Below are 13281 nucleotides of genomic sequence, written 5' to 3'. Positions count from 1 at the left end.
CAACTAAGCAATCCCAGAAGTGGAAGGTCGTGGATATAGACTATGACGCCACAGGTCCCGACCGAGAGCGTCAACAAGTGACGCCAAGCGTCCCGAACAAGCGCGTCGGAATATGACGCTAAAGGAGACTTTTTGCGTCAATAACAAACGCCAAAGGCACCTGACCAAGCGTTGCTTTTTGACACGATGGGAGTGAGACTATGTTGCGTGTATAGTAACTGAGTTTACATTTTTCTCTAATCATCTTCTGGCTGTAGCTGCTGGAGAGAGCTGAATGGTAGACTGGCCCAATCCCCAGAGCTCTCCTCCACCTCATCCGCTATTTTATAACCCCATCTTTCTCTCTCACACACACACACACACACACACACACACACACACACACAGCTATAGAGCTATAGTGTAAAGATCAGATCAGCAGTAAAGGGCAGCTCCCAGGAGCTCTCACTTTTCTTCTCTCTTTATCACCAAATCCACTCTTCTCACTTTTTTTCTGCTTTGTCCTCTCCCTCTTTTTCTTTCCTCTTTTCTGTTCCTAACGCTCATGGCCAGGCAGACACAAAAACTCATTCAACGGCCAAGTGAGAGAAACCACACGGACACACTGCCCTGCTTGTTCCCCGACGTGCTGCTATGAAATAGTCTATATCGGCGATCGGGATTGCTCCGGTGCCGCCAGATGTCCCTCTTTTCGGCCGGATATCCGTCACCTTCTCCTTTCTTTGTATTGTAATTCTAAACTCTGGTGGATTTCTGAGGACTATGGTTAACTGCTCCTCAGATGTTTAACCCTCCTGTTGTCCTCGGGTCAAATTTGACCCATTTTCAAAAAGTTCCTATATCAGAAATTTGGGTTTCTTTCAACCAAATTGTCAATAACATGGATGGTTCCATATAACGCTTTTTCACAAGTAACATAAATGATCAGTTCACTACTTTCATTGAATTTGGGTGTTTTGTTCAATTTTATAGCATTTGAAGAAACATTTATAAAAGAACGTTGAAAAACGTGACAAAAACGTTGGAAAAAGCTTCAAAAAACGTGGGTAAAAACAACAAAAGTCCAAAAAAACACATACAATTTTTTACAAAAACATCGGAAAAAGTGACCAAAAACATTGGGAAAAGTGACAAAAACATCGGGAAGGAGCCCAAAACGTTAAAAAAAAGTTTGAATTTGAAATTCTGAACCCGAAAAACAAAAAGTTGCATGGTCGACGGTAGGACAACACAAGTGTTAAATGCCAGTAAACCAGAGCACGTTTTTCTCCCATCCCCAAATGCTGTGTGGACTAGCCAGACCCTCCTCCGCAGCGCTGTGGAGGAAGGTCTGGCAATGCGAGACTAGCTATAACATTCAAGATCTCACTATACCTCATTTGCATTTGCGTCTGTCTTGATTCTGATTTGGAAAACCTAAACAATGTGAGAAGAAGCCAAAAAAAGATGGTTGGAAAAGTTCTATTTGAAAGAAAAGGTACTCTATCTGCTCCCACACACGGCACGTCTGAAACTAAAGTTAATATATATATATATTTGTTCTACCTCGACATCCGTCTCGAGGTTGGCACCTTCACAAAAGGAGCACTTTGCTGCCTTGCTAACTTGCGTGCTGGAGAAAACTCCGGAGAAGAGATTGGCAGTTTGACAGTTTACTCAGTCTGGTGCACCAAGGAAGCCAAGAAACTCAAACTTTTAAGGGAATAAAGAATCCAGTCTTGCCAGTTTAAAGCCAAAAACATGTCTAAATTTAAAGCATCTTTGCTGTTTGCAATGAACAAAACTGTGATTGTTTAAAGAATTCAAAGATAATCATCATATCCATATCATGAGTTCCAGTAAAAGGAATGAAGACTTTGATTTTAAGTAGGGTTTAATTTTGGTAGGGCTGGGTACCGAAATTCAATACTTTATAGGCACTAACCGAATTGCGTCTATAGTATCGAGTATCGAAAATTGCCTCTTCATTCAATACCCAATTTCAATACCTAAAGAGTAAATCTCCTCAGAGTCAGTATTGGTATCTGTACCGGTATCCAATATTTTTGAACGATACCAAGCCTGAATATAAAGCCCTCTGCTCTCAGCTCAGCCCACACCTCTCTTTAGATTTAGAACCGAGAAGCCCAAATCCAGATTAATTTCCTGTATCAGTGTCACGTGGGTTTCCCCACCACCACGCCTCTGTAGGAGACTAGTGACAGGTCCCAAGTGTATTGATTCCAATGGGAGAAGTGAACGTGAGCACAGATTATGACCGATTCTTTCGCCCCATAGTCACCAAAGTAAATATAGGACCCATTCTTTACAAGCTACATATCTCCAGAACACTCTGACTCCAACGTGGTATTTTTTAGACGGAGACATCAGGAGAAAGTTGACTTTGTTCGAGACCCGTTGGAGAATATTTTGTTCTATCCGGGGGGTAGAAGGTTTCTAGAGCGACCCTAACCTTTACCATACGGAAGTTATTTGGGTTAAAGAACTCAGGGCCCCATGTACATACATATAGAGGGTAGATGGGCTACATACATTAGAGCTGAAAACAATATTCAACTCCTCTGCTACCAAATGTATTACTTTAGGGGTTGCATCATTTGTTGTAACAATGTTGTTATTGTCACCTGTTTTTTTTCCAGTTTTGATTTTGATTTAAATTATCCATTGTATTGCTTCTCCGACTGATATTAGCTGTTTCTGGTTCGGTTCCTTTGTTGTGTCGTTTTCCCTTCTGAAATTGGCTTGTGATACACTGGAAGCAAGGACACAAGGTTTTTTGGAACAGTGACATTTTAGATTAGCGTGGCCAACACAATATAACCTCCGACCGTCTATGTTTTTCACATATCCAAGTGAAACTGAGACGAAAGTCAGAGCCATCTGCACAGTCGAGCCGTGAGCAAATTCCAAATGAGTGATGAAAACATCCCCAAGCCTTTCAGGCTAGAAGGAAGAGTGGACTGGAGGGAATAGGGCCAGGGGAAGAGAAATGAGAGGGGTAACAAAGAGAGGGAGAGAGAAGGATGGGTGACTGGGGACGGGGATGAGGATGAGGAAGGAGACGCTGGAGGAAAAGAGAGAAAAGGCTAAAGGAAAAATGGACTAGCCATAAACAGACAGGGAAACAGGAGGAACAGGTAGGGGAAGAGCTGAAAGGCCAGAGGAGATGAGAGAGAATAAAGACAAGGGGAGGGAAGAGGATAAAAGGAGAAAGGGAGACAACCAGACACAGATGTGATCAAATATACATAACTGTAAAAACCAAAGAATGAACCTGGCTCCACTCACTGCCTGATTGCCTGATGCAAAGAAAGACGGAGACTGGAGGAGAAATGACTAGGGCTGCCCCCTCTTGGTCGATTAATTGTTGTTTTGGTCTTATACCGATCTTACACCAAAGAGACTTTTCAAGTGATTCCACTGCAGACTAATTTCAAATATCGGAATGAAATCATGAGAGTCTTGCTAGAGTTAGGGAGTGCTCCCGTCGTCTCAATCGTTTGGTGTAAGGTAGGCTATATCCTCGACGTTCCACTTCCGGGATTGCTCCGGTGCCGCAGGAAATTCCGCCAGATGCATGTCTTTTCATGGAATTGTAAACTCCGGTGGATTTCTGAGGACAATGGTTAACTGCTCCTCAGATCTCTGCAGGGTAAATCCAGACAGCTAGCTAGACTATCTGTCCAATCTGAGTTTTCTGTTGCACGACCAAAACAACTTTTAAACGTACACATGTTCCACCAAAACAAGTTCCTTCCTGAGTCTATTTTGCAGCGGCTCTGTGCAGAGCTTAGCACCGCCCATGACGATTGTGATTGGTTTTTAAGAAATGGCAATAAACCATTACCCCCATGCCCCTGCCTAGAACCGGGCCCGTAGAGTGCACGCCCATATACAGAGGCTCAGTCCTCGACACAGCGCCGCAAGTTTGGTTCTGACTTGCGGCCCTTTCCCGCATGTCATTGCCCCTCTCTCTCCCCTTTCAAGTCAAAGCTGTCCTGTCAAAAATAAAGGCCTAAAAATGCCACAAAAAACTCTTTAAAAAGAAAAAAATACACATTGTCAACAACCAATGGGTACGCGTCCCCCCCAGCAACAAACAGGAAGCAGCAAGCGGCTAGAGCCCGTGTTGTTTATGGTTGCTATGGCTCTGTGCTATGCTCAACAGTAAAAAAAAAAAAAAAAAGCTAGCGGTAGCTAGCTAACTTGGTTAAAGTTTTCAAAACAAATCTAATTGTAGTCTTGCAAATTGTGACCCTGCAAGATCTCCAGTCTTAACATATTATGACAGATACTCTTTAGATGTGAGATGGTATCAGACTTGAGTTTTTTTAAAAGTCTTTTCAGTCTACTAGTGTATGGTAGGCATTAGTCGACTAAGATTTCTTAAGCCGATTAGTCATATTTTATGCTTGTTCATACTGTATGACTTATTTCCGAGAAAGTTATAAGCACATATCTGGTAAACACAAAATTGAAAGTGGTGTTTTTGCATGATTCTTTGTTTTGAGGATGCACACAACCAGTGGTCTACAGGAACATAGGATATGCAGGATAATTGTCATCAGAGACGGTTTAGAACCGAGAAGCCCCAATTCAGATTAACTTCCTGTATCAGTGTCACGTGGGTTTCCCCACCACCACGCCTCTTTAGGAGACTAGCGGCAGGTCCTGAGTGTATTGATTCCAATGGGAGAAGTGAACGTGAACCGATTATGACCGATTCTTTCGCCCCATTGTCACCAAAGTAAATATAGGACCCATTCTTTACAAGCCACATATCTCCAGAACACTCTGACTCTAACATGGCATTTTTTAGACGGACACATCAGGAGAAAATCACCTTCGTCCGAGACCCGTTTCTGTTTCGGCAACAAACTCTGGCGAGATCTGGCAACACGGATAAACCAACTTTAACTAACGTTCACAAATGCCCTAACAGAACTAATTTCCGTAATGCTATATATGGCTTTTAGGTGTAAATATCTAATGTTAGCAAAAGAAAATATTAACTTTTCATCCATCCACCCACTACACTTTTAAACGAGGCCACGGCCATTTAGGAGACAGGAAGTGTGTACCGTTTCATACAATTGAGGCAGTGCGTTCTGCATATATAGAGAATATTTGCCATCATGCAGATGTAAACGCCTATTAAGGCCGGTGACAACGACAACGAAGGAGAGGACGCTAGAGAGGGCACGCGGCGTAGCGCACGCGGCGTAGCGCACGCGGCGTAGCGCACGCGGCGTAGCGCACGCGGCGTAGCGCACGCGGCGTAGCTGTGGTGAAAGCACCCACAGCTTTGTCCCTCTTATCTCAGCAAATGGCATGTGTGCCTCACGGGGCTGCAAAGGTGATCACAGAAAACGTATCACAAGTTGACAGTGACCTGAGTTTTTTTTGTGCTAAATTTATTCCCCAATTTCTTCTATTTTGTTGATTTCTTCTATGCTGGCACAGCACTAACACAAAGCGGGGAGAAAGGTGTAGTGTGAGAGTAGAGTGTGAAAAAGCTACACTCACGGATGTGATGAGCCTACTGTCAGTCTCAAATATCCCAGAAGGCCTGTCTCTCTCACACACACACACACACACACACACACACACACACACACACACACACACACACACACACACACACACACGTCTTCATTCAATTGGAAATATTTCAGTCTCGTTCTAAAACGGGAAACACGCCATTTAAAAAGCATGACACTTGCTCTAGCATGAAAGTATAACTCCAAAATTAAACTCAGTTAATTTCAAAGTTATTATAAATAATCCCTTATTTTGTACATGCAAAGCCACATCAGTCGCAGTGTCGCAGCAACTTCACTACCTTGGCTGAAGTTAATTAATTGCGTATGACAATAGAAGTGTAGAAGTGTATGGAAGTGTCCCTCATTCACTCTACATCATCTCTAAACTCACTAACACACCATCCGATCTATTCCCCCTGGTGCAAACTCTATGATTAGAAAAACTGTTTGCAAAACCCTGGATCATGTTCATTTTTTAAAATGAAATCTTTCCACAATCTGTGCATGTCATATACAGTATGGGAAGGGTAACATTAACTGGATTGTCACAGGACATAAACTCCGGCCTGCAGTCTATGACACTGTCACCCCCCCCCCGAAAAAACGGCCACATAAGTCGTTTGTTCGAGCGGCAATTACGATACATATTTCCGCACAAGGAAGTTGGTTGGGGTGGTGGATGGGTCAAACTAACAGCACTTTCATCGCATGAGAGCGGAGTTTGAGTCCTGTTTAAAAAATAATACAAAATAGTGGAGTTTTTTTTAATTTACGGGAAAAAACAGAGCCAAGACACATTCTGTGTCATGTGCATAACCCAAAGTGAAGTCTGATTTTAACCCAAAGCACAATCTTTTTCTAAATTTAACTAATCAGTGTACTTCCTAAACATAACCAAGACATTTTTGGATCTAAACGTAACCAAACTACAAGTGTTTTTGTCATGGTTTCAGCAGGAGGACCCAAATGCAAGACTCTTTCCGGCAGATGTGCAAAACTAACACACTTTATTTTGACTCTACAACTTATAAACTCACAAAAACGAAAAGGACTCACAGGAACAAACAGAGAGAGACGAACCAACAAGAGACAAAAGAACAGAGGGGTGTAGAAATACACAGACCAGTGAACAGAAAGACAGGGGATTGGACAAGACAGTAACAAGCAACAGGTGAGAGCAGAACTGGAGGGAAACTAACAAGACAGGAAGTGCAGACCAAATAAGGGGATGGGCGGAGACAAAGACACATGACAGACAGGTAACCACAGGTAACCACAGAACACATGGAACACAGAAACAAGCACAATTCACAACACAATACACAAAATGGCCACAAGAGTGGCACAAAGGCAGTCAGTCACAGCCGGATCCTGACAGTTTCACAACATTAACGGTATGTTTAAAACCGTGATTATTACATCCTCTGGTTCAGTTTTAAGGTCGTATTTCCTGCCACCTGCTAGGGGCCTAATTTATAAAACACTCCTGTGGGTCGTATAAGAGGGTTGGGATTAAACGGCCGATATAGTTTTTGGAGTCTATCCACCCATCCCCCGGATCCACCCTGACTTTCTGCTCCACACCGCTTCCTGCATTGGTACAGAGCGTTAGCACTGGGCATAAGTCATTGAACATTTTTTTCTTTTCTCATTTTTAGAGATCCTTAAGATACTGCTTTTTGCAATACAAAAATCAAGTATCTGTTGAAAGTCTTTTTTTATTAGCACTAATTCTGGGCCGGTTTAGCTTTAAATAACCAGCAAGGTACCCCCAGGTTTCCATGAGTTAAATTTAAGACTTTTTAAGACCTTCTTAAAGTGCCCATATTATGAAAAAATCAATTTTTCTGGGATTTGGGGTGTTATTTTGTGTCTCTGGTGCTTCCACACGCATACAAACTTGGAAAAAAAAACATCCATGCTGTTTTGAGTGAGATACAGGTTTCTGAATGTGTCCTGCCTTCAGCCTAAAGGTGAGCTGTTCAAAATCGGCAGGGCTTTTTACGTCACTAGCCAAAACGAGGTGGCTAACCGTAGCATGCCATGCTCACGCTAGCATGCTAGCTCGTTCTGAATGGCAAAACACTGCTACAACACACACTAGTTCACCATAATCTACAAAAGAACGACTTACATGTCCCTGTTCTGCAGGTATTCCACGCAAAACGACACAAAGACGCTAGCTAGATGATGTGATCCTTACCTAGCTACTGCGCATGTGCGACTGCCAACAAAGATGTTACAGCAGTGAGAGGTCTCACTCTGTAGCTAAAACAGAGAGCTCAACACAGGGTGAAAAGAGGAGCTGCAGCAATGTGCAGTACAACAAAAATATGGTGTTTTTTTAAATTAAACCATGTAAACCTATTCTGGTACAACCTCAAAATACAATTATGAACCTGAAAATGAGCATAATATGGCCACTTTAATACCATTTATAATGAAATGTAATACCAACTTCCTGTCCATACTGGTAAAAGTATATAGGATATAATGGAATATCAGAAAGGATTTTAGGCTATACAATCCTTCCAGAAAAATGCGTTTTTTGTGATTGTTGCGGGCAAAAATCCTTGATTATGCGGCATGTTTTCTTTTTCTTTTTTTTCTTAAAAAATTTGATGGAATATGCGGGATATTTATGCAATTTTATGCGATGAAATTGCGGGAACTTGCAAAAACTGCAGTTTCCTCTAGGGTTCATCGCGAGGTTTGCAGCTTTTCAATGATGTTCACGTCGCGTAATTACGTCACTTCATAACGTTCCCATGGCAACAGGGGAAAATGGCTGCTCTTGTGTGAAGTAAACGCAACATTTTTCAACTTTCTGCTAAGATATATGTGACTTTTTTGCAACGAAAAAGCGGGGATTATGAAATCATGCAAGCCCTGCATATTTTGCACGGAAATCAGCAATTTATGCGGCAAAAGTGCGGCGTATTTGAAAAAATGCGTCCCCCGCATAAATATGCGGACTTTGGCTGATTATGCATTGAATTATGCGATCGCATAGTCACATTTTTTCTGGAGGGACTGGCTATAACAAGAATTATTTACCAAGTACTTAAATTTAATATAACATTTTATTGTAGCATTCAATACAAACATGCTTCGTGACGAAACAATGAAGGAGTTATTTCTATTATATAGTTATATATCTATATTATTCATAGGATTCTATGAAAGGACAATACAAATGTAAGACCTTTGTGAACGAAATGTAAGACTTTCTAAAGAAATTTAAGACTTTTAAGGCCTTTTTTTTCAAATATTAAATTTCAAAAGACCCCCGCGGGTACCCTCACCAGGATTCACAGACATGATTTTGATATGACACTTCCATAATTGGGAGTACAACTCTCGTTGGCTATACCTTCCATAGCATTGACAAATGTTTTACAATGTGTTGGCTAATGCACCATGTTGTGTATGAGGTGGGAGATGGTCTATTTATTACCTGGAACAAAGGTGCCCTGGACGACGTCCTTATACGCCCACCAACCTGCATCGAGCTTGGATGTAATCGGCTGAGCTGCAGGGACAAAGACAGAGAGAAAGAGGAAACAGTTCTTAAATTAAACATGTTTCTTTTTTTCTTTTCTTTCTTCACTGGTCCCTTTGGTGGTGTGATAATGCGCTTTGTGATTGAAGCTTCCATTGAACTGCAAAGGGAAGGAATAAGAAGAGGCGGATAAAAGAAAAGGTTAGATACTGAGAACCTGTAACAATTTTTACATAATTGTCAATTGTTTTCCATAATCGTTAATAATAAGTTTTTTTTGTTTACCCACAATTAATTGCTAACATTAGCTAAGGTCTCAAGGCATATGACTGGTATTTATTGAATTTTGTTTAGATATGCCAAATTGTAATTATATAAGCGATTATTGGTCGGACTATATATTTTTGTTATTATTTCAAGCATATCATATATATATACATATGTATGTATGGATGTATGTATGTATGTATATACATACAGACATATATATATATATATATATATATATATATATATATATATATATATATATATATATATTTATTTATATATATATATATTTATATATATATATATATAAATATATATAAAATATATATATGTATATATATTAAAAATATATATATATATATATAAATATATATATATATAAATAAATATATATATATATATATATATATATATATATATAAAATATATTTGGTACCCCTAAAAACGCTTCTTGAAGCGCCTGGTGTAAATATCTTTCAGGCAGAGTAGGGCACCGCTTATTGTATGTCCAGCAGAACCAACCACTCTCTGCACGGTCTTGTTGTCCTGTTCAGTGCCGTTTCTGTACCAGGCAGTGATGTTCCCCGTCAGAACGCTCTCGATGACGCAGCAGTAGAAATCACAAATAAGTATTTTAGGGGATACCCGGAATTTTTTCAGGCGCCTGAGGTGATACGGTCTCTGCCTTGCCTTTCTCACATCTGAGTCAGTATGTAGCGCCCAAGTCAGACCCTCTGTGATGTAGACACCAAAGTACTTGAAGCTGTCCACCCTCTCCACCGAGGACCCGTTTATATAAGTTCACTATCATCCCTTTAGTCCTGCTGATATTCATGAGTAGGTTGTTGTCCTGACACCGGTATGTCAGGTCCTTCACTTCTTTTCATGTGATCAGAAAAATAATTTGATATTTTTGCATTGTTTTTTTTTTTTTAAATATGTAAATCATGCTCTCCTCACCCCTCCCCTCCAGCCAAAACGGTGACAGAAATTCGGAAAAAATACGGGAAAGATCAACCGAAACTAAAACAAAAGAGTGACATGAAGAAAAAAACAGAAGATTGTCATTATAAAAACATATCACAATGCAAAATGTTTTTAAAGCCTGTATTTTATTATTCAGTGGAACGTTTTTCAGTGCCAGTGTTTCCTTTTTCAATGCCACATTTTATTTTTCGATGCCAGAATATTGTCACTGTTCTACTTCCACATCATCGAGTCAGTTTCCCATGGGCTAAGTGTGGCTTGTAAGTTATAAAGAGATCATATTGAGTGTCTTATATCTACATATTAATATAAAAATGATCAGACAGTTTGGTTAAAAAAAACTGGGGCTGGCAGCTTCTGAAGCCTTGACTCATCCCATTGTGATGGTTGCCTCACTGACACAAGCAAAGGCTGCTGTATGAGCTCTTAGACATCCTGACAGTGACATTCATTAGCCTGTGTGTGTGTGTGTGTGTGTGTGATTATAAACAGTGAAGAACAGCTCAGACACTGCATCTTTTCTGGATTTTTTTGCTGTACTAGTTGACTATTTTACAAGTTTTTCGCACTTGACACATGCTGACATGTTCCAGGTTAACAGGAACTACTTGATTTTATATTTATATTTATTTTTCAGCCTCTGTCTCTTCATGTTCCTGTTTTTTCTCTTTTTTTATTGCTTCCTCTAACATCTTGCTGTGGGTAATACTGCACCTCTTTTCTTCACTTTTGAACACTAGGCATGCCTTTTTATCGAGCCGTTCATATTCAAAAAGCAGCCAGTTTTTTAGAAATGATTGCTCCAACATCACATTTCACACATGCTATTTGTCACTATGTTGCTATTCTTGTGGAAAAAATAAATAATCAGAAAATGATTTTGAGTAGCTGTTTTGAACTTGAAAATGTTTGATGATACAATGTGGTGAAATGCGTCTCTTCAGGCGTGAGGCATGAGTAATACATGTTACCTTTTGACCAATTCGAATTTGCTTTTCAGTCATATTTTAACTCTTTATTTTCTCTGCTTTTATTAGTGATTAATCCTGTTAAAACCTGCATTTCTTTTCTTTTTTTTTGCACCCGCTTGCACGAGAGGCTACGGATTAGAGTGCTGAGTTATGATGTGTGACTATTGAGTCACGAATTCAGTCATGTCAATGGTTTTGGGTCTCACCAGTGACTGCTGTGGTACTGTATACGTCTGTCTGTGCAAACAGACTGTTGACACGTTATAGGTTACTGTAAATACTAGGAGCCCCACGCACTGCATAGTGAAGTGAAGTGATTGGCGACAGTTTGCCTAGGCAGGTAGGTCTGTAATTATGGCGATTTTAAAAGTAAAAGAGGACTAAATTCAGCCAATTATCCCAAATGATTCCAAACGTCCCTACAACAACTAGGATACATAATATATCTGTAAGTATTTAAGTGTGAATTAATGCATGAAATTCACGGCGTCACTGCAACATTTTCATTAATTTTATTCCATATCCGAGTTTAATTTTCTGATATTCTGCTATGTGTGTGTGTGTGTGTGTGTGTGTGTGTGTGTGTGTGTGTGTGTGTGTGTGTGCTATTTTTTTTTTTTTTTTTTAATGACCATAACGTTCCTTCTAGGCACCTTACCTGATGACGTGCAGATGATATATGTTTGCAGAATCACAGATATATCCCAAACGGCATGCATTCTTCGTTCAATTCATGCTCATTTGCTGCAGCTGTTGCGGGTCTCGCACTTGTAGACGACACGGTCTAACTTTGAACATCTCCCCTTTTTTTTGCTCCGGTTCTTCTTGCCCCCGTGTGTGTGTGTGTGTGTGTGTGTGTGTGTGTGTGTGTGTGTGTGTGTGTGTGTGTGTCCCGCGAAGCTCCGAGATGGTTAGGAAACCTCCCAGGACTCACAGCATCGTCCTCCTTCTCTTCCCGGTTTGGTGTTTGGTGAAATGCAACATTTCTCTGTTTTTACCCGCGTCTGTCATGCATCTATCTCCGTATCTATCCATCCTGAAGACATTTCAGCTGTGAAATCCGTACCGAAATACATTTTCTCCTTCTCTTTCTTTCTTTTTCTTTTTTTTTTTTGGTTCCTCTGGAGAGGGTGAGTGTTTGGAGCTCCCCGCTCGTGTGGCAGCAGCGGATCAGGCAACTTCAGTGACGACGCAGAGCGCACCGAGAGCGCACCCACTGACAGAGAGAGACAACGTAGCCTATCCAAGATATCGTACGAGAATGACACAATAGTACAGCCTGTGAAGCAAAATATATATATATATATATATATATATATATATATATATATATATATCAGCGAGACTTGTTCTTGGGAAATCATGCATGTTTCCCGTCGACCATGTTGCTTTTTTCAAAGTTTTTTTTTTTTTTAAATTTATTTCGTTTTTGTTGGGATTTTTTTTTTCTTCTCAGCATTATGGTCACTCTTTTCAACATTTGTACCGCTTTTTTCAATGTTTTTTTGTCCGTTTTTCTGACGTTTTCTTCCAGTCTTCCACTTTGTCGCTGTTTTCGGCGCTTATTTCGACGTCCCACATTTCTGAAAGCCTATATACAAAACTTTGAAAACGGGTCAAATTTGACCCGAGGACAACATGAGAGTTTAAAAGGCCACAAAGCACGATTAGGTTCTACTCTGAATGGAGGAAACTTTAACAGAAACTGTAATAGGGAGAGTGTATATACGTATATGCTGTCATGTTTGTTTAATGCTCTTTTGCACTATTCCATATCTGTAGCCTACTACATTCAGTATTTTTACTTGGTCTATTGTAGGCCTATTAGTAGCCTATTGTGTTACTGCCGTAGGCCTACCACACCGACATCACCGGGCACAAACTGTATATCGACTCTTGATTTGATCTGTATTTTTGTAGATTCTTTACTGTATTTTGTAGAGATGCGCCGATACCGATACTGGTATCGGCTCCGATACTGCCTAAAACGCTGGTATCGGGAAGTACT

At 40.4% G+C, this 13281-nt stretch overlaps 1 protein-coding gene and 1 long non-coding RNA gene across 4 annotated transcripts in view; one reads left to right on the top strand and one right to left on the bottom strand.

The window, feature by feature from the left end:
• Positions 1-12503, bottom strand: part of LOC116063417 (carbonic anhydrase-related protein 10-like) — a 106810-nt gene extending 94307 nt beyond the window's left edge. For 2 of the 3 annotated variants that reach the window (XR_004896718.1, XM_031318402.2), the window contains exons 1-2: positions 11932-12502; positions 9001-9075 (exon numbers count right to left, since the gene is read on the bottom strand). Coding sequence is in view for 2 of the 3 variants with exons in the window: in XM_031318402.2 (XP_031174262.1) it covers positions 9001-9075; positions 11932-11992 (136 nt within the window). In the remaining variant the exon portion in view is untranslated. Of the gene's footprint in view, positions 1-9000; positions 9076-11931 lie in introns of all 3 variants that reach the window. The other variant, XM_035998970.1, reaches the window with a different exon arrangement.
• LOC118494613 overlaps positions 4298-13281 on the top strand; it is an 18868-nt gene continuing 9884 nt past the window's right edge. The window contains exons 1-2 of the long non-coding RNA XR_004896727.1: positions 4298-4503; positions 5488-5492. This is a non-coding gene — a long non-coding RNA (uncharacterized LOC118494613). The remainder of the gene's footprint in view (positions 4504-5487; positions 5493-13281) is intronic.

Source organism: Sander lucioperca, chromosome 2, assembly GCF_008315115.2.
Source record: "Sander lucioperca isolate FBNREF2018 chromosome 2, SLUC_FBN_1.2, whole genome shotgun sequence".
NCBI classification, from domain to species: Eukaryota; Metazoa; Chordata; class Actinopteri; order Perciformes; family Percidae; genus Sander; species Sander lucioperca.
This window is presented reverse-complemented; position numbering and strand designations above follow the sequence as displayed.